Raw genomic sequence first — 22,665 nt, 5'->3', positions numbered from 1 at the left:
CTAATTAAAAAAAAAGAATTCCCATGGATCTATTTGGTGAAAAATAAGCACTCTGAAATAGGTGACAATTGTATTATCATAGGGACTCAATATCAAATCAGAAAACAAAACCACAGAAGTGGAGTGTTCATACAGCCTTGGCTCCTGTAAAAGCTATTTCATGGGTGAAAAATGTGATAGAAAAATGAAAGCAATCAGGGAGACCCAAACACCGAAACTAAGGCAATTAAGGCAATTTTGTATATTTTATTTGTATTTACAGTTTTGTTTGATATCATAATATTTATATAAATATGTAAAACACAGAAACTGAAAACCAGTGTACACTGACCTTCAAATTAATGGCAGGAACTATTATTAAATTTTAGTCATTTTTCATTTTAGTGTTTGTCACTAGCAAGTCTCCTTAATTGTGATCATTTTATATGTATTTCTTTGTATCCCAATAGTTTCACATATAGAAACATTTAGGCATTTTCATGGTATTTAAACTCTTAGAAAACACTAATTCCTCCTAATCTTAGATGTGTCTGGGAATATTTTGTTAATGCCTTATTGCCAATTTCCTGTAAATAATTACTATCCTTATCAAAGTGATGTATGACATAAATTGATGTGACTTCAATTTATTTCAACTTTACCTAATTATATCCTTCATATAAATGGTGCAGAAGTAGTTCATGTCTCCTCATACAATGTCATATACCAGCAGACAGAGCTAGATCTCATGATATGGCTCTGCTTCCCCCTGCTTCTGCAGTAATTTGGACCAACATCTTTCATGTTCCTTCAGAAGAACTGATCTTTAATAACGATGTCGTCAGTATGACAGATTTCTGGGATCTTCTTGACTTTTTCACATCCATATTAAATGGTAGAGATAAAAGCTGTACATAGTTCTCTAACAAATTCCAGAACAATTATAGACTCAGCAGAGTGGGATCACTTTTTCCTTCCTGACCCTTTGTATCTGCAGTGATGTGTGACTTTCAAATCAGGCAGTTTATATTTAGTTTACACTTTAGAATTTTAAAATGTCTACATGTCTTTCTGTAACAAGTTTACTAATACGTAACTCATGTATCAGATAAAGTACAAATTTAATTTGTAGAATCCAATAAGTACATTCAGTGTTGCACAGACACAACCAAACACACTCAACTGTGCAGCACTTTCAACACCCCAAAAGGAAGCCGTGTTCTCAGTTTCTCACCAATCCTTCATGTGCATGCGTGTGCACGCATGTGCTCTTATGTGTGCAGACAGGTCTGTGGATGCATGAACATGTGTGTACATGTGAAGGCTAGAGAACCACTTCAGGTGTCGTGCCTCAAGCACTGTCTACATTTTTTGAGACAGGGTCTCTCATTGACCTGGAACTCACCCAATAGACAAAACTGGTTGGCCAGCGAGCCTAACTGACCCGCCTCCTCTTCCTCCCCAGTGCTGGAACTACAAGCATGTGTCGGTACGTCTAGCTTTTTTCCATGGTCCCAGAGATGGAACGCTGGTCTTCATGTTTGTATGACAAGCACTTTACAGGCTGAGTTATTTCTGCAATTCCTAGGTAGCTTTTTTCTCTATACAATTGTATGTTCTAGACATTTCACGTATACATGAACATACTATATGAATGTAACTGGCTTCTGTCACAAAGCATGATGATATCTTCAGGGAGGAACCTTGAATTTGTATTTCATTCTTTTTCATAGTTGAATAGTAGTGCTTTGTACTACACATCACATTTTGTTCACTTATTGCTGGGCATCAAGTTGTCTCCATTTGAGGACTACTACGGATAATGCTATCATGAACACTGGCACACAAAGTTTCGTACAAACAGACATGTTTTCATATTCCTTGGGTACATAGCAAGGAGTGGAATTGCTAGGTACAGAATTACCAATTCGTTCTGTTGAATCTATTCTATTAGAAGAAGTGCCAAAAATAAGCATACCAACCTATCTTCCTACAAGCAGCTTCAAAGAATTATAATTTCTTCACACCCTGGCTAACACTTATCAGCCTTTCTGAGTGTAGACACCCTCGCATGTAGAAAATGGAAAGTCATTGTGGATACTTTGCATTTTCCCAATGCTGTGCTTGTTGGGAATTTGTATATCTTATTTGGAGGGAAAAAAATCTATTTGTATCCTTTGGTTACTGTCATAGTGCATTCTAGCTGTTAACTTGATACAAACATAGAGTCAACTGCAGAGTGCACCTTAACTGAATAATTGGTTATATTATCTTGGTCCGTGAGGGCAGTGTTATTCCTAGGCAGGTGGGTCTGGGCTGTATAAGAAGTAACTGAGCAAGCCAGAAAGAAGCATTCTGTCATTTTGTTGGATTTTGCTACAAGCTCCTGAGTTTAGCTCCTTCCTTGACTTCCCTTGATGGACGATACTCTGTAAACTAAAATAAATCCTTCCCTCTCCAAGTTGCTTTTGGTCCTGATGTTTATTGTAACAACAGAAAGCAAACTAAAACAATTTCATTAAGATCATCTCATTTTCTTCTTACTGCAGAGCTATGAACCTCTTCACAGTGTGAAAACCAGCGCTTCATCAGGTGTGTAATTTACAAATAATTTTTTATTATTGTCGAAGTATCTTTTATTTTCCTGTGATTTTCTTTATACATATGAAGGTCAGATATACATTTCTCATTCTCGTGCTGTTGGTATTATAGTTAAGAAACAGTTCTCAATTTAAGATCAGAAATATTTATTCTCATAATTTCATTTAAGACTTATAATTTTAGTCCTTGCATGTCATTTCTATGAGTCATTCTAAGTGCTTTTTTGTCTATGCTGTGGATCTATTTTCATTCCCTTGTATCAACACAATTTATTGAGAAAACTACTAATTGCTCATAAAATTGCAGTGATATCTCTGTGAATATTTATAATGGTAGTAGCTCTATCCCAATGATCTATAGTGGGATTGTCATGGATGTAGTATAACAAAGCCCTAGAAATTAGGATACCTTTTCATAAATCCAAGCTCCTATAGGAATTATGATGATGGCGAGGCAAGGAGGCATAAGGAACAACTTATTAACCCAGAACTCCAATTGACTTGTGCCATACTCACACACACCTTGCAACCTGTTAGCAACTTAGTACTCCCTTATTGATGAGAATAGAAGACAGGCTTTGGCTAGGCACTTTAGGGTAGAGGACTCAACAAATAAATAGTTGTTTTCCCTTGGGTAAAAGCTGGATAGTTCCTTGCCCAAGGTCAGAGACGTTAGAAATGTTTAACCCAGAGATGCTAAAGGGGAGGCATGGTTTCTTTTTATATCTCCTAAATGAGCACAAATTCCTGGAAAACATAACTGAAAATGAAAGTTCATTTTATGAATGGAAACTAAATTGACCAGTTAATCCATCCTCCAAGTCTCCATCCAGTAAAGCCTTATTAATTCCAAGGCAGTGACCCCACCCCTGAAGACCCAAGACTTATTACAGAAACTCCGCCTGACTTCTTTCTTTTCCTTTCTTTTCCTCATTCCTTTCTTTTTCTTCTCTTCTCTTCTCTTTTTCTTCCTTCCTTCCTTTCTCTCTTCCCCTCCCTCCATCCCTCCCCTCCCTCCCTCCCCTCCTTCCTTCCTTTATTCCTTTCTTTCTCTTAAACCCTTATACTAAAATGCTTTCTAAAACTCACCCTCAGTGGTCATTAACTTTATTATTCAAATTCATGAAACAAGAACTTGAAAAACTTTGGCTCAGTGCAATTTTCTCACAATTCTGGCACCTTAACTCCTGAGCTAAATTCACCATGAGCTGAGGAAAAGTTCCATTGCTTTCAAAGACACCCCCAAATTTCCTGTTTGTTAGCAACCCCACAGTCCTGATTCTATTCAAATGCATCCTGGGACACAATCTAAAAACTATGGGCAAGGGAATAATCTAGCCTAGACTGACTTTTGGTGCATGTACAAGAAAGCAAATTATATCCTCAAAGTGAACTTTATGGAGAGCTCCTATTTATCATCTTATGCCTATGCATAATTAGGCTTGCATATAATTAATATCAGATGCATTATGGGAAAGGACATATGTAGCAGAGAAATGATCGTATAACTGAATCTTTTAATCAAAATAGATGAATCAGTGAAACTAATCTCTTAGCAACCAAACCCCTCCATTTCTTTTTTTTTAAACTTTTACAAAAACTTTATTGAGAATTTCATGAATGCATATAAGGTGTCTTGATCAAATCCATGCCCACTCCCTCCCTCCTACATTCCCCCCTCTGAAGAGGTAACCCTAAAATCTTTTAGGGATTAGATAAGAGCTCCCAAATACTTTTGACACTTTTGGCCTTTGGAACAGAGTATGTTGCTAACAGGCCCAAGGACATTTTGACTTTTAGCCAAGAAACTGGCTACAGTTCTTTGGGGTCTTTTTTACCCTAACTGTCTAGCCAATTCCTACCTCCTATTCTTATCACACCATCCTATGAAGGGGTTACTCATCTTGCAGATAGGTAATTGGGATGCAGACCGCTCTGGCTTCTTCCATGCTGAACAGGGACATAAACTCCTCCATTTCTTAAACCCCATAAAAGAAAGCCCAAAACAATAATTGGGGCCGTAGAGTACAGTCATGTGGCCCACTGTCACTCTTGACAGTGTATTCCTTTCTAATCTGTAATGTTGCTTTGGTTTGAATAAGGTATCTTGTTATCTTGTAATCCATATGTGCCTTTATTTCATTCTTTATTTAATACGGCTCCAAGAACGTAGACAAACTTGACTTGGACCTCAAATACCAGTAACTTGGCAAAGTCCTCAATTCTGGCTCCAAGAAAGGACATATCCCCCAGTTCAGGTAACTGGAACCTGTGACTAAATCTACCTTTACATATTTCTTGGCCTTTATTTCATCTTTTCTATGATTTGTAATACTGCTATGAGTCATGGAGAAACAGACTGATAATTTCTCTTTAGTTTTGACAATAAATGAAAATAAATCAATTTTTCATAAATGAAAATAAATCAATATATATGTTTTATCTTAATGAAGGCAGTTTTTAGACCCAGAGGGGCCAGGGGTCCAGAAACAGTAGCACATTGCGATGGTTAATATTTATTCTGTGTTTGACTGGACTTGGAATTCCTTAGGAGCCATACCTCTAAAGCTGTCTGTAGAGATGTTTCCAGAACTTAACTAAGGAGAAAAGACTCACCCTAAATGTCAGTGGCCTCATCCCATGCCATGGGATCCTGGAGTAAACAAAAACGGAAAAGAGAGGAAGGCAGCTGAACGCTGGCATTCATCTCCTGTTCTCTAACTGTAAAGCTGCACTGCTCACAGCCCTGCTGTCACGCCTTCCAGGCCATGCTGGGCTGTGTCCCCTCCAACCAAAACAGCCCTTCCTTACTTAAGCTGCCTTTGTAGGAGGGTTTTTGCAGCTATGAGAAAAGTAAATACTGCCCTTAGTTGTGTGGCTTTCTTGTAAGTTTTGAAATCAGAAAATGTGAATCTTCCAATTTCATTCTCTTCCAGAATTGTTTGTGTTCTTCCTTATGTTTTCCACTGAATTTTATCATAATCTTGTAAATTTCTGCAAAAAGAGACAACTCTCAGTTTCTAACTGTGACTATCCTATAAACCACCTTGGGGAACATTGCTACCTTACCAATCCAAGGACAATGGAACATCTTTCATTTATTTATGACATCTTCATTTATTTTTCAAAAATGTTACATCCTTTGGAGCAACAGGTTTGCACTTCATTTGTTAAAATTACTAACAATTTTTTTCCTCTTTTGGTGGTAGTTTAAATGTAATTGTTCCTGCTCATTGCCAGTATGTAAAAATACATCTGATTCAATTGAGTAAGAAGCCTCAATAGTAGTAGATTGGAAATTAGACATATTAAATTAAGTGATGCTGGTATAATGATGTGGACTGACCCATAGGTATCCTAGAGCTGACTCTCAGCGACTTCTTAAAGCAAACAATTAGCATCTCTTTCTAACTGCTTTTATCATCATCGCCTTGGTTTCTTGAATTTAGTTCCAATGAAAATATGTACACTGCAGAAATTTATAAATGCTACTACTTAACTTTCTTAGAGATGGTTGTTAGATACTAATGAGCCCACTCCTGTTAGATTCATTATTTTTGCCTTTGTGTGATCTCCTCTATTGAGATGACATCTTAATTATTATTAATTGCCATCAATAGAATATTGTATTTTTTGTTAAGAATAGGATTAAAACAAGCTAAAAATACTAATCGTGTTACAAGTTAGCTACTTGCTACTTTAATTTTTAAAAATTAGTTCATAAAATGAACTAATTTGTGCTGAGGAAATTTCTCAGCTAGCCAAAAGTTCATATTGCTATCTGCTTCTTAAATGTAAACTGTTTTCCTGAAAACGGCCTCCCCAACAACAAATTAAAAAATAAATACAATCCTGGCATGGTGGCACATACCTTTAATCCCAGCACTCAGGAGGCAAAGGCAGGCAGATGTCTCTGAGATCCAGGGCAGCCTGGTCTACACAGTGAGTTTCAGGTCACTGTGACTACAGGGAGGCCTTGTCTCAAAATAAAATAAAATAATAAAAAATAAAAAGCAAAGAAAGAATTGGAAGAAAAAAGAAAAAAAATTGCTGAAGAAATTTGCTTCAGTATCTACATGTTCTTGGGCTTCAGCTTGAAATTTTTAAATAAACCAACAAATAAATAAGTAAACAAGCAAACAAACAAACAAACAAACAAATAAATAAACATTATTCAGGATCAGTGACTGTAGCTGGGAGAGTCACACTGGAGCTTTATCTTGACTTAGAGACTGAGAAGTGTCTGTCCATTCTGACACCAAGCATCCTTCTCTTGGTAAGTCAGTACTCCTTAGTCCAGCCTCTCTTCTCAGACAGAATAGAGCTGCTGGTTCATATAACCTCCTATATTTTGTTCTAGCTCTAACATTCTGTAACAACTGCTTTCAGAGGCAAATTAATTCCTACTCCAGCTCCACTTTCCCTCAGCAGTGCTTACAAATCAATCCAGAAAGCAAATAGCTATACTATTCTTGAAAACAAATCACTTTGTAACTGAAATCAGATAGCATGAAGGGAGTGGAATTATTTATTTAGGAATGCATCTGAAGTTAGATCTATTTCTTATTGATTTGTAATGATTCCATCAATAAATCTCAGGCCTATAAATTCCCCTTTGAATACTCATTTAACTTCCAATCTACTTTTTTAACGCATCACTGTAGTGTTGGTTTCGGTATCAGAACCATTTAGTTCTTGCATTAACTTACTCCTTTGCTACAAGATTCCCAGTGTTCCCATAAATAGCAAAAGAATCTATACCATAACACTATCTCATCCTGGTTCTTGCAAAATAAAATGTACTGCAAACATTAATGAGAAAAGAACACAATCCTGAAAAATGTCAAAAAGGCAACTTTTGGAAAGCTTTTTGGCAATTGCTTTTTCTTGCTGCTATAGCTTGCTGTGTGCACGCATATGAACATGCCTAGAGTGAGGCACCGATAAAAAGCCAATAGTTGGCTCTCCAGAGGGAAAACTGCCCGACTGATGGGGTTTGCCAGCTTCCATGTTGTAAATCTTCCCTGGTTAGTTTCAAGGCACTAACACGAGGTCAGTAAGAGCTCACTGGGGAAGACACGCATGCTGTTGTTCTCATCAGCTCCAGCACACAGTGTTTCTTAGATTTTTGAAATTGGATTGCCAGAGGAATTTGGAAAAGTCTGGAGAAACTGGCTAGAATGTTGTAAGGAGAGTTAAATGGATGATTCTAGTGAGAACTCAGATCAAAATTCTGATAGCAATCCAAGAAATAAATATAAGGTTTCTGATGGGAACAAGGACTTTATCTGGATTTTGACTAGAGGCTGTTATCCTCACAAATAATTTATATTTTGGCTCTGTCCTGAAACTATAAATGAGACGTAAGTGAAAACTAATGAGCTAATTAATTTGGCGGCCAAATTTAGAGATAACTTAGCATTCAGACTGTGGTATGATATTACTGGATGCTTATAGCTAGGCCTCAGTAATGATCAGGTGTAAAAAGTAGAACGGGAGTATTTTTTAAATGTGCAATTTGGCCAGAAAAAAAAAATGAGTTGGAGGTTGTAGATAGGCATGTAAAAAAACTAGTGACATTCAAAAGAAGCCAAGTGTTTTGTAATGGGAAGGATGTACTGATGGCATTTCAGGAATAGGCCAGACCCCACCTATCCTAGGGTCCACAGTGTAGCACTGTAAATTCACTCAAAACACTTTATCTTGAGAAAAGGAATCCTGCTCATCCAGGGCCACCTAGGGAAGTGTTTCCCTAAGATTCAGCCACCCAGGGAGTCAGCAGCTGCTGTAACTATGACCCAAGGAGGCCCAGAAAAGTCCCAGTTATCGAGAGACCTTGGCATCATCCATATGGTGCTGTTTTTTTGGCAGGTAGAATGCAAGAATTGTGTGATCATGGAGGCTTCCACCCAGTTTTTAAAGAAAGGAGTGAAAGGGCAGGCAACATCTAGGAAGCAGTCCCTGCGAGGGTGATATACGAAGTTGTGAAAGTGAAGCCTTGGCTGAAATGGGGACACCAGGATGTTGGCTGCGCTAGGAATGCAGAACATTTGCAAAGGAAAGCTGTAGAGCCAGTTCAAAAGAGAGACCATGTGGACTGCAAACAGCAAGACCTTATGGATAGGGCTGCCTGTTGGCGCTCTCATCATTATACTATAAATACTGGATCTTGGACACGGACCTACAGAATTTAGTGTTTGCACTGCTGCATTTCAGCCTTGCTGTGATCACATTTCCCCTTTTTCATGTCCCTAATCTTCCACTTTGGAATGATGTTTCCTTTGTGCCATCTTATGGTGGAAGTATGTAACTTATATTTTATTTTGCAAGGGCTCAGAGCTAAGAGACTGCTTTGAGAGATGACTCAGCAGTTAAGTGCTTTCACAGAGGACCTGAGCTCAGTTCCCAGCACCCACAAAGGGTGGTTTACAACTGCCTGTAACTCCAGTTCCAGGGGATCCAACACCTCTGGCCTCCCTGGACAGTTGCACTAATATGTACATGCCCATCCTCCACACATATACACATAACTAAAAAATTAAAATAATAACAAATCTTTTAAGAAAGAGATTGCTTTGAATCTGTAGACACTTTGGACTTAAGACCTGTGAATAATTCTGGAAGCATTAAGAATTGGGCACTGTTGGAATTGAACTGAATGCATCTTAAGCCTTTCAGGTGCAAAGGTAGAATGCTATTGTTTAAAGTGATACATTTTGTTGTCAAGTGAACACGGCATGGACTTGTGACGTTGTCTTCACTGTGAACTTGACTGGATTTAGAATAAAGTAGGGTATTGAGGGTAAACCTGTGGGTATATTTATGAGGACATGTCCAGGGGATGAAGTGAGTGTCAAAGGGCCACCCTGATGGTTGGAGAAGCATGGCATGGGCCAAAATAAACTGGAGAAAAGAGGAAGACAGAGAACATGGACATCCCCTTTCTCTGCCTCTTCTCCTGCTGTGATGGGGACTGCTCCCCTCTGACACCCTCTCCCTGCTTTGATGAAGTGATTTCTCAGAAGCTGTGAGTTAAAACACACTTTACCTTGCTCCCCTTGTAAAGTACTTTGGTTACAATGACAAAAAGTTACTAACACATACCTTCTGAAGTAAGGAGACTTGGGATAATTTAGATATTGCCTGAAGTCCACTGGTGAGAAAAGCAAATCTTAATTGAATTATGTCTGTCTGGGTGTCACAATGACTATGGATGAAAATTAGTTACTTAAAGACGAGCACTAGTCATAGAAGTTAATGTGTCCTATATCCTTTCCCCCACAACTTTCAGGGTACTGGGAATACTTATTTATTAAATAAAATATCCAGCTCAATTTTCATTCCAACCAGGCCTTTTCCGCCTTCATTCTAGCCATCACAAAATTGAATGTAGTTTCCAACTGAAAATGACCCACCATATGTTCTAAAATTCTTTATATTTGAGACACGAGTCTTAAGAAAACTATATAACATTAATATATATAAGTGAATTATTTCAAGTAATATTAAAATGTATTATAAGATCTGCAAAACCTGTATAGATAAGATTGTATGTTCAATTCTGGAGGAAATAAGGAAAAAATTTGCAAGGCGATTTTAATCAGAGCTCATCTTAGTAGATATTTCTACCATTGTCACACCCAACTTGGAAAGAATTCAACATTTAGAATGAAAAAGAAAAGAGATTCTTGCTGGACAGACAGATTCCTGACCTCCACATTAGCCTGGTGGTCTAGAGGACATCATGGCTCTACGTTTTGATAAGAAGCATTTACTCTTGAACAGCTCCTGTTAAATTTTTTCAGGATTCATTGCGATCTTAAAATCAGTTGTTTAAAATCTACTGTGCTGTATCATTAGAATCAGAATCCTAGAAAGAATGTGTACTGTCAAAGAAATTATATTGCAATCATAGGGAAGAGGTCATGTGATATTTGTTCCCAGGCTCTGTAAGGAATCTTATTGGTGGCAATCCCTGCTCCCTCAAAGGCCAAGAAAACACACAAGTACTGGTTTATTGGTTATTCACTGAGATTGAGTACCTGAAGGAGAAGGCTGTCCTTTTACTACGCCATTTTTAGTCTTTTCTTCTGAATTCATTACTTCCTTGTAGATAAGTTCTGTAAGAAACAGTTATTTATATTATAAAAAATAAAGTTTGTAAATCTACAAACACACTCGTTAATGACAAATAACAGGAGATTAAGCAGGTTATTAAATTATTGGGGTTTTTAATCTTGTACTTCTGTTTCTTTCCATTTATCATAGAACTTGGCAAAAGTAGGCCCTCCATACAGCAATTAAATGAATCCATGTCTAAAAAATACTTAAATTGCTATTTCCTGAAGTCTTGGGGGTGCATTCTAGTGTTGTTTGTATAGGATGTTAAAAACTTCGTTTCTTCACTTGTTTGCTCTTCATAACAGCCTGGGGTTATTCCTACCATTTGTGTTCCTCTTGTATCCACCATCTGGTATTTTCTTCTTCTCAATTTATGTGAGTTAATTCTTTAAAGGTAACTCAAAACATCCTTTCCCTTATGTTCCTTCTTGTTTTGAGCTGATAATCTGATATTATCTATATTTGGTTTTCTTATATCCATTCTTTTTTGTAGTTAATTATATTAGCTTTAAATTTCTTTATAGATTTGATTTGTTTTTCTCTTTTTAAATTTCATTTATTTTTATTTTATGTGTATGTGTGTGTTGCCTGCGTGTAGGTAAGTGCACCCGTGTTGTGTAATGCCTGCAGAGGACAGAGAGGCTGTTGGATCCCCTGAAGCTGGAGTTATGGATAGTTGTTAGCTGCCATGTGGGTGCTGGGATTTGAACCCGCATCTTCTGCAAGAACCACCAGTGTTCTTAACTGCTGAGCCATCTTTCCAGCCCCCTGATTTGTTTTTCTACCGCACTTCAATTACACTGAGTATAATTTTGAAGATACAGTATGAATTCAGTGGTTTTGTTGAAAAACATTCAATCAATATATTCACTGATTTTTATTTAAGGGAGAAATAAGTCACTTGAGCATACATATATTCTATTATACTCTCAAGTCTTATAAGTCTAGTGAATTAATTCATGTATTAATCATGTTGTTTTTTATTTTAAGTACATTTCAAACTTAATTTTTCATTAATTTTATTTATTTACTGGAGGGGGCCATGGGGTGCTTGTGGAGGCTATAGGAGTCAGTTCTCTCCTGCCATCATGTGGATTTGAGCTCAGGTTGTCAGCTTTTGTAGCCTTCCCCCATTGAACCATCAATATCTGGAACCTTAATTTTAATTTTATGTACAAACAGGAAAGTTTAATTTTTGAGTATTCAATTGAAGCACGACACTATGTGGCAAACATTTTAGCAATCAATAGTATTTTACAAAGGTGTGAATAATTATTTTCATTCCTGAGCAAAAATAATATTTCTATTAGTATAAAACTCAGATATGGCTTTAGGAACTTTTAAGATCATTATCTTTTGGTTTTTTACTTCATTTAATTATTGTAGAACTGAGGGCTGAACTCAGACCTTGCGTCTAGGCAAGCCCTCCACCAATCAGGCTCCAGCACTGAACGAATGACAGCCATTTAAAAATCAACTTTCTATAAATTATTGTACAAGAAGTTCTAGGTACTTTCTGTGTTCTGAATATAGGGCATAGAGAGGACCAAATACTTTGTATAGTCGGAGTTTCAACAAAGCAAAGAGTACACAGGTGTCAAGTAGTAGAGTCACCTTTCCATTCTTCAATGGTGTGTTCTCTTTCATCCAGCTGTTTATCATATATCTGAGGCGGAGGCTGCAAAATAAAAACAAAAACTTTTGTATAATAACCAACACAAACACAGCTAAACTCCACGATGCATGAGAATGCCTTGCCATTTTGGATTTTGGAGGTGTCCCTACATAACTTTGGGGTAACTGCAGTAGTTAATTTATTCAGAATCCCCACCTAAGGAACAAGTGGATGGACTTCACACTTTATTAAATGGGCCCAGAGGCTATTTCCTCAAGTCTCAGAGTCAGTACTTAAACTCCCCCAGACTGATAAGAACTTGCTCCATTTTTAGCTCTTCTCTGACAACTGACTCTATGATGCTGTCCAATGGACCATAGAATGAGTCCCCAGTGCAAAGAAATATTTAGATTAAATTAATCCTTTTATCTTTCTTGAAATATTATCACATGCTGAGGATCCTGTATTGAAATGGATTTATTCTTTCCCTTTCAGGCAGAAGTAGTTACCAGTTAACTACACAAGTGGGTCACCTTGGCACCCTGAGTGGCCCCCTGAGTCGTGCTTTCTGTGACAGAGTCATGCAAATGATGTGACAGAGCCTTCAGTCTGACTCAATACAGTCATCATTCTTTCTATACATAATTCAAGGAAGACAGGCAGAGTTTCAGAAACCCACATGCTTCCCAGGTTCAGATAAGCTCTCCAACCTCCTGTTCTTATTATGTGGACTTGAGATCTGTCATATTGGTTAGAATATTTCCAACTTGGGTCACATGACAGAAGGGAAAAAAATACCTTGGAAAATCACATTAGCATGAGATAAAGGTCAGGAAGAAGAACGGCATTATCCAGCACTGGACTGAATCCAGGGAAGAATTATAGAATTTCTGTTACCATGAGATAGGAAACCTTCATCCTTGCCCACTACTTTAAAAATCAGCTTTTTAGAAACTAAAAGAGCAACTCAAACCTATTAGAACATGGATTTCTGAAAAGGGCTTCCTTACAAGGCTCTCAGTAAGAGCTACAGACAGTCTTCTAGCTTCTATGAAAGATTCCTTGTCCATGACCAGCACCTAGGGCCACATGGCCTATTTCGTACTTCATTCAGAATCTATGGAGGCATGAATGGTGGGAGAAAAATATCCATTCTAGCCTTGGCATGCTGGGCAAGCAACCAGCCTGCAAAATCAGTTGGATATGAAAACAGAAGACTTTGCCAGGTCTGATGGGATGAGTTTACATAACAATGAGGTACTGGGAAAGAACTACCGATGGAGGATGGAGCCCATCAGTCATTTAGCATCAGGGATTGCCACCAGGGCAGATGCTATGATTATTCAAAGTGCAACAACAGTCAACACGCTAACAGTGAAGGAAAGGAAACCTGCCTTCACCCCACTACACCCTGACCATGCAAAGATGGGAGATGAGAATCAAGCCCTACAATGGGATCTCTCAAATTATAAAGGACTCCCAAATTATAGGAATATTATGATGTAATGAAAGAATTTGTAAACTGTAGTTATTTTTGAATATTTGTGAGACTGTTAACTAAGTAAGCTATGCAAACCAGACACTGGATTTGCAGACACACTTTGCCAAGTGGCAGATTTTCTGCTGTCCTTCTCCCTGAGAATGTGCGAGGCTGTGTTAGGTGCCTGTCCAAATGGCTGTGTTCAGGACTCCTGCACGGCACCGTGTACAAGCATTCAGCCTCCAGAACTTTGTGCTTTGCTGGCACCTTGTGCTTTTAACAATAGAGTTCAAAATCCCCTTGACTAGCTTCCCCACACAGTCCATTTTTCCAATCAATTTTCAAAACTGAGTGTGGCTCAGTTCCTGCCAAAGTTCATAAATGCTGTTTTCTGCAATAAAGCTGTTTGAGGATTTTTCTTGGAGTTTCAGCATACAGATGTTGCTGGTTCTAAAGCATGAAGCACATAGACTCTAACCACAAACAAAATACAAAGAAAGAAAGCAAGGCACTGAGTTTAGGGTTTCTGCTTTCAATAAATCAAAAGGAATGTTTTAAACATTCTTGTGTTTATAGTTACCATTCTAACAAATGAGTCATCTGTTAAGGTTTAGGGTTTTATTTTGCTTTGAGTTTTTTTTTTTTTTTTTCCTGAAAAGAAGAGGCTAAAGTCACCTACAGTGGAAGGATACATTCACAGAAAGATGTCTTCTAAATGGCAATGTAAAAGAGTTAATGGCCAATAATTCAAAGACTGCGATGTCAACACACACACACACACACACACACACACACACACACGCATGCACATAGCAGTCATTAGCATGTGATGTCCCTGTGTTCATTTGCTAAAGAAAAGTTGATGTTTGATTACTGAGTTATTGTATCTTTGAAAGATTTCCTTTTGGTAGATGAAACCTTAAATTTAAAAAAATGAACAGGAATAAAGAAAAATAAATGTTTATTGTGGGAGAATTACAAGATCATTATGAGTTAGTAAATATTACAATTCATTTATTCATCCATTAAAGTCATTCATTCAATAACGATTTGGGGCAGTGTGATGTTTGGTGGTAATTGCCACCTTGAAAGGATTCAGAATCACCTAGGAGATGGGCCTTTGGCATGTCTGTGAAGGATTATCTTAATTGTGTTACTTAGTGTGGGAAGACCCATCTTAATTGTGGGTGGGATCTTTGTCTGGGCTGGGAATCCTGGACCATGTACAATGGAGACAGCAAGCTGAGTGTCAATACGCAGAAATTCCTCTCTGTTCCTGATGGTGAACGTGATTCCATCAGCTGCTTCAGGATCCTTACACATGAACTTCCCTGCCATAATGGACTGTAGCTTAAACTATGAGCCAGAATGAACTCTTTCTCCCTTGTTACTTTTGTCACTGCAACAGGAAATGGAACTAAGTCAGGTCTTTCACATGTACCAAACTATATTGAAAAAATAAGATTTCAAAATTGAATAATGACTGCTCAACTCAAGAAGCTCACACAGAAAATATTCCATTCTTTAAAAAATACTATCACATACAGAAAGATCCAGGTAGATCTTTGGTGGAGGGTATGAAATAAGAGATAGTATCTAATAATACTGGAAGAACATAATGAAAATATCTTCAATGCCAATATTGATATTGTATATGACTGAAAGAAAATGGAAGAGGTGTGACAGGAAAAAAAAAAACTATACAGCTCAAATAGTTCCAGAGAGTCCCTCAGTGAGCCTTGAGATATTGATAAATGAGTATCACTATGGTCTTTCTTGTTGAGATAAGTCACCTTTACGTCTTGAGATGCCATTAAGGTTTAGGCTACTTACACTCTAACAATCCTCAGAGTCTAGAAACTACAAATCATTTAAAAAATATAAGTAAAGGTTACATGAGTATTTAATGATGTAATTTTTATCAAAACACAGTGTAAAGAATTATCCAGACCAAATGGAGTTTATTCCAAAATAAATGATAAAACAATATTTTAAATGAGCATATTTATAAAATAAGAAATAGAAATGTAGCCAATGTGGTGACCATATTCCTATTTTGTCCAAGAATCTCACGTCATGTTCACTGTGATTCTCTATGTTAGTACCTTTACTACTTTCATTCTGTTAAGTGATGAACTGGAGGATTAACTAGAGATGTTGTGAGATGGTGTTAGAGATGAGAGGCATTTAAGTATATGGCAAATTAAGGATAGATACAGGCATTGCATTGCCATGTTTCCCACAACTTGGGTTTGCATGACCACAGCTATATTTTTGTTTCACCAAGATGCCATGTCAGCATCTTCTTCTGTGTTCTCCAATTTCAAGAAGGCAAACCTAGCTCTTAGAATAAAGTATACACAAGAGCCCAATTCTCCATGTACAAGGACTGAGGCATGTGACTTCAGTCATCCTTCTATGGAGTTCTTGCTGACAGAAATCATTTCTTCCTTCCCTTCCTGAAGGGATCCTCAACCATTTTCTAATTGAGCTCCACAAGCTAAAAGTTTCTCTTTATGCTGACTTAATCATATAGAATATATTTAATTAATACTTCCTTATTGAGAAGATTGTACTAATTAATTCTGTCCTTAATCTTCCAGACAATATTTTTTTCAACATTCTTATGTTAGTCATGGAAGACAGTTTGGTGAGTATCTAATGCCATCTTTATTCAGCTTGCAAATGAGAATATAGAAACTCAGAGAGTGAAAGCAATTTTCTCATGATCAGATAGTTAATTAACAGCAAAGTTACAAACTTCATAATTTTTAACCAGAAAAGACAGAATGGAGGAATTTGTATGAGTTTCAGGTAATAAATTGGACAATTCCACACTTACAAAGTAACTTCTATAAAGACAAGTTTGAGCTTGTGACTCTGGTTTCTATTCCAATGTTTTCTGTTAGTTCACACATGTAGCTATATCTGGAAACTATCAGACAGCCGTCAACACTTAGATTTCTAAATGCTTTCTGTCAAAATATCTTGGACATCAACACCTCTTTACATGGCTCTCAAATAGATGAGAAGCAGATATGAGACACCTTAGCAGAACACGTTTGTTCCTTTTATTCATCTTTGAGCCTTGAATTGACATTTTATTCTCTGCCAGTCATATGCTGAACCATGAAGCAACCATCCAGCTATTGTGTTTACCTTCTGGCCCTTGTGCTAATCAAACATCACTATTCTCCCTAGACTGCTGCCTTTTAAAATATGCCAATAAAAGACTGGAATAGCAGAGTGATTTGGTGTGTGCATTCTCTATTAATTCAACAGCTAAATCAAGGTGAATGACATTCTGCCCAATTGAAACATTCTTTGTTTTTCTCTTACTAACCTTGCTAGTCTGATTATTGCCGAAAATGTATGGCTTACTGAAAGACTTTAACCAAGAAGGGCATTTTTAAGTACAAAATTGGATAGATTATACCATTTTAATCTATGCATAAAGATTACTCTTTTAAGAATAGTTGACAATTTTAATGAATAGAACTCTTAAATTTTCTCCCAATCAAAAAACAAGCAGTTCTTTTCTCTTAGAGAGCACAATTTAAAATATTCTCTTTTTTGCCCTAAAATCTTTATTCCTGATACCATCAACAGCAGTTTATTCCCTAAAATTGGGCTTTTCCAGACAAAATCAATATTCAAATACTAGAATAAGTCACAAATACTTCAAATGCATAGACACGAACATAAAGCGACAAGATACATGGAAAACACTAGTTGTATCACCAACAAAAGAATAGCCATTTCTTGGTAGCTGATCCCCAAAGAAATGGAGATGTATGAACTTCCTGGCAACAAGTTCAGAATAGTTTTAACAAAGCTCAGACAATTCAAAAAAACCCGCAAATAAACAACCTAATGTAATCAAGAAAATAATAATGAACAAGAAAACAATAAATTTATGATTAAAACTATATGTACAAAATAGAAATAATAAAATTGATAAGAATGATGAATAGAGGGGAAATAAAACAGGAAGCATCAGAGCTGGACAGATTGAGCAGAAGAAAGAATTTGTGGATTCAAAGACAAGTTATTTGAAGGGAGATAGATTAAGGAAAAAAAAAGAAAAATTGAAGAAACTTCATGGTGTTCATAGAACAGTATCGAAACAGAGAACCGTTGTGTTTTGGAAATTCAAGGAAGAAAAGAGAGAGACAATGCAATAAAAGGTTTACTTAAAATTTAATCAAGGGGACTGGAGAGATGGCTCAGCAGTTAAGAGCACTGACTGCTCTTGAAGAGGACCTGGGTTCCTAGCACCTACAAGGTGGCTAACAACCATCTGTAACTCCAGTTCCAGGTGATCTGATGTCTTCTTCTGGCTTCTGTGGGCATTACATAACATGGTACAGTTACCTGCATGCAGGCAATACACTCATACACATTAAAAACAAATAAACTTTTTTTGTTTTTGATGTGTATGAATGTTATGGCTACATGTAGGTAAGTGCACCCATGTTGTGCAATGCCCACAGAGGACAGACGAGGTTGTCAGAGCCCCTGAAACTGGAGTTATGGACAGTTGTTAGCTACCATGTGGGTGCTGGGATTCGAACCCGGGTCTTCTGCAAGAACAACCAGTGTTCTTAACCACTGAGCCATCTCTCCAGCCCCAAAATAATAAACAAAATATTTTTTTACGAAAACAACTAACACATAGCCATGGATAGGTGGGTGGGAGAGGTTTCCTGGAATGAGTGGTGGAAATGATATGAAAGGGAGAAGGGGAACATTAGACTAGGAAGGGTTAAATGGGATGGAGAATGGGAGGGCAGGGCAGAAGATAGAGTGTAGGGAGGGATAAATAACACCAAAGGCCTTTAGAAAAGGCTGTGTGAAAACCAACCACTAAGAAGCTTCTTAAAGTATATACATATACATCATAAAAAGAGACTAAAAGGCATTATCCTATAATAGGGAGACATTGCCCTGCCCTTTCTAGACATCATAGGCTAATGGGAAATAAAAATAACCTCAATGTGAGGAATGGACTCCCTCTGCAAAAGCTGTTGACCAAGGGTCCCATAGGCCCTTAAACAATACTGGAGATTGCCTCTGCTCTTGGTTACCCACCAGAACTAGATGGTGAGATACTATTTCTGAATATACAAGCTGTAGAATCAAAAAGGGAGAAATCAAGCTGGTGTTGACTTCAGAGCCTCATCTCTGCTAGCTAGCATTCATAGTGCTGGAGGGTGCTGTGCAAGCTACCAGAAGGAAAAAAGTCATCGTCCCTTCCCAGCTGTGAATTCTGTGGACTACAACAACTGGTCTGTCAAGGTATGTCTACTATTGTAATATTGGCACCAATATTCTGGGAGTAACCAACTGTTCTTTAATTTAATTTAAGGTCCACTTCCTAAGATGGTGTTCATACCTGACGCTGATACCAGGCTTAGGAATCTCAGGCTAAACAGGTCATTGTACATAAGGGAGAACCTAATACTAGTTTTCTACTAAATAGTTAACATGTTATATTGACTCTTACTGACTTACTGTTACACATAGATTAATGCACCTCTCAACTTTCACCAGAGAAGTTTCCTTATGTAACACAGAAACCCACAACTAGCCAATGTGCAGAAAACAAGAGGCTGCAAGTGCTTATTCCTGAATAGGATACGTCTGCCTCTCAAGGCTCAGATCTCATTGTAGAAAAGGGGGCAGAAAGATTGTAAGAGCCAGAAATGATGAATAACCATAAGGAAACAGAGTTTTGCAGTAGGTTAATGAGGTTCCAGTGGATGGACCTACACTTAAGGACATTTTGAGACACAAATTAGACTCTATAGGCCTTATTATATATAATAGAGTGCATCAAATTGGGCAGGAGGCAATAAGAGGGGGGAATAGGGGTGGGGTTCTAAATACCATCCAATTATATGTATGAAAATCTCAAAAATTCAATAGATAAAAGAAAGAAAATTTAATCAAAATAAAATAAAGATTATAAGAAAAAAAAGGGAAAATATGAGCAGAAGATTTAAAAATTTTGCAGAATGTTTACAAATGGCCAACAGGCGCATGAAAAATGTTCAGCGTTACCACTGTGATTAGTAATCTTCACTGTCAACTTGAGAAGATTCAAAATCACCATGGAAACACACCTCTGGCTGTGTTGATATATAAGGGTGTTTCCAGAAAGGTTTAACAGAGCAAAGAAGACCTGTCATGAATGTGGCCAGCACCATTCCATGGGCTCAGGTCACACACTGCCTAAAGAAGAGACAGCCAGCTCACCCATCTCTCTGTTTCCTGACTGAGGATGCAATATGACCAGCTGCCTCACCCTCCTGACACCTTAACCTCCCTGCTGTGATGCACTGTATCCTCAAAGCATGAGTCAGAACAAACTCTTCCTCCTTCAGGTGGTTTTTATTTAGAATTAGAATTTTGTCACAGTAGCAAAGAAAAGTAACTAATTCACTAATCATCAGAGAAATGCAAATTTAAACCACATTAATGCCAGGTGTCCTGGTGTACTTGTGTAAACCCAGTACTTACGGGTTGAGGCAGGTTGTCTTAGCTTGTCTCTCTATTGCTGTGACAAAACACTCTGACCAATACCAACTTGGGGAAGAAAGGGTTTCTTCAGCTTACATCTCCCAGGTTGCAGTTCATCAGGGAGCCCAAGGTAGGCACTCAGGGAAGGAACCTGGAAGCAGGAGCTGGAGCAAAGGCCATGGAGGAATGCTGCTTACTGGCTTGCTCCCCTGGCCCCTACTCAGCCTGCTTTCTTATGGAACACAGGCCCACCTGCCCAGGGGTGGCACCACCCACAGTGGGCTGGGCCCTCCCACATCACTCATCAAGAAGATGCCCCTCAGACATGGCCACAGGCCAGTCCAATAGAGGCAATTCCCCAAATTGAGGCTCCCTCAATCCAGGTATGTCAAGTTGACACTAAAGCTACCCAGCACACAGGTGAATCCAGAACTCAGTCCTGGGCTATAAAGAGAGATCCTCTCTCAAAATCAACAATAGAAACAGACAAACAACAACAAATCAACCAGGATAAACAAAACAATAAAAGACCTTATCACATCATTAAGAGTGGCTGTTATGGAAAAGATAAAAAATAAGTCATGGAGAGGATGTGGACAAAGGAAACCCCTGGCCACTGTTGGTGGGAATGTAAATTAGCATGACCACTCTGAAAAGCAGTTGGGGATTCTTTAAAATATTAGAAGTAGAACTACTGAATATACACACCTGACTGTGACCCAGTAATTCCATTATCCAATAGCAAAACCAAAGCTATCTCGGTATATCAAGAGACATCTTTACTGTTACATTTATTGCAACACTGCTTAAATAGCTAATAGGGATACACTTCAGTGTCTGTCAACAGTTGAATGGATAAAGGAACATGTGATCTATATAACTACTAAAACTTAAAAATTAAAGATATTCAGTCTTTTGTAACAACATGGATGGACCTGGAAGATAATCAGTGAAGTAACTGGGGCTCAGACAAATGCAGCAGAATATCTATGTGTTGGACTCACAGAAGTGGAGTTAGGGGCTGGCAGCAGTGGGGAGGGGCTAAAGGAAATGTTGGTTAAAGTATCCCAAATCCCAATCAGAAGGAAAGACTTCCAGAGACCTGTTTTGCAACATTGTGACTATAGCTAATAACAATGTATTGAATTCTTGAGAACAGTTAGAGAATAGAGTTCAGCTGTTAACAGGGTCATAATGTGTACACATTCCACAGGTATACATGGTAAATATGTGGTCATTATTGGATAATTTTTTTAAATAGGTCGATGAGGTGAAAATATTTCTCTGGTCCCGAGTATTAAAATCTGCTTCTGTGAACCAATCTGTGCAGCTCTTTCCTTTGTTCCCAAAGCAAGTCTTGAGACGGGGACTGGCGTGTGGGTGACATCTGTGGAAATGCTTTTAGGGTGTCTTGGAAGGAAAGAAAGAGGACAGATGTGGGAGCTTGAAAGCACAGGGAGTGCCCTTGAAGAGCACTGGGTTTTATTTATAAATTAGACACTGGTAGAAGGTATAATTACAAGGGAGAAACCAAATAGGAGCTGAAAGAAAAGAACTGGCGTACACAGTTCTAAGGTGCACAACCCAGTGTTGGGGAAAAGTCTGTTGTCCCTATGGACACCACGTGGAAGAGGTGTCACAATGGAAGATGTCAGCCTGTGATCGACAGATATATAAAGGGGCAATTCTCTTTGAACTCGGCACCTGGGAAGCCCCTGGGATTTCAGAGAAAACAGTCTCAAAGCTTGAGAAATTAAGCAGAATAATAAAATAATATAGACATCTCCATGGCTAAAGGCAGAAATACAATTTTTAGAAAATAGTATTGATTCTTTGGCCTTTGAAATAACACAGGTTAAGAAGAGACCCACATCCAGAAAACAGAGACCATCAACCAACGAGTACTGTCCTAGCTTTTGTCTGGACTCCGTAAGTGACTATCATAACGTCATCAGGTTTTCCCTCAGCATCTCCATCATCCTAGTACTGTTTCCCCACTGTTGGTTTTTCATATAGTATATCATTTAACTCCATACAAACCCTCTTCTTCTATGTATGCAAGTGAAACACAAAGAGCATTCTGCCAGAAAATAGAGGTGGCACTATTTAGACCCACCTCTATTTGAATACAAGAATCTGTGACTTTTTTCCTCTTTACCAACTATAGCTTTCAATATAGTTCCTCTTAATTCAACTTGTTGAAATAAAAAAAAAATTATATAAAAGTCTATTAAGAAAATAAGTCAACATAGAGTATCAGGTGAAAAAGTTAATGCTATTTTTAGCTAGTGGGAGTCTCCAAATGTCGCTAATTAGTTTTATAGATTACCACTCCTTGTCTACTTAAT

The 22,665-nt window shown here is 37.8% G+C and overlaps 1 protein-coding gene across 5 annotated transcripts in view; it reads right to left on the bottom strand.

Annotated features, from left to right (window-relative positions):
- The window catches only part of Mapk10 (mitogen-activated protein kinase 10), a 301,950-nt gene that overhangs the window by 6,924 nt on the left and 272,361 nt on the right, over positions 1-22,665 (bottom strand). For all 5 annotated transcript variants that reach the window (XM_008851755.3, XM_008851753.2, XM_008851754.2 and 2 more), the window contains 2 exons: positions 12,315-12,378; positions 10,622-10,699 (listed from right to left, as the gene is read on the bottom strand). In XM_008851755.3, the coding sequence (XP_008849977.1) occupies positions 10,622-10,699; positions 12,315-12,378 (142 nt within the window). The remainder of the gene's footprint in view (positions 1-10,621; positions 10,700-12,314; positions 12,379-22,665) is intronic.

The sequence above is a fragment of the Nannospalax galili genome, unplaced genomic scaffold, assembly GCF_000622305.1.
Source record: "Nannospalax galili isolate Female #2095 unplaced genomic scaffold, S.galili_v1.0 scaffold405, whole genome shotgun sequence".
In the NCBI taxonomy this organism is placed as follows: domain Eukaryota; kingdom Metazoa; phylum Chordata; class Mammalia; order Rodentia; family Spalacidae; genus Nannospalax; species Nannospalax galili.
Note: the sequence above shows the minus strand (reverse complement) of the source record. Positions and strands in the feature narration are given on the sequence as shown.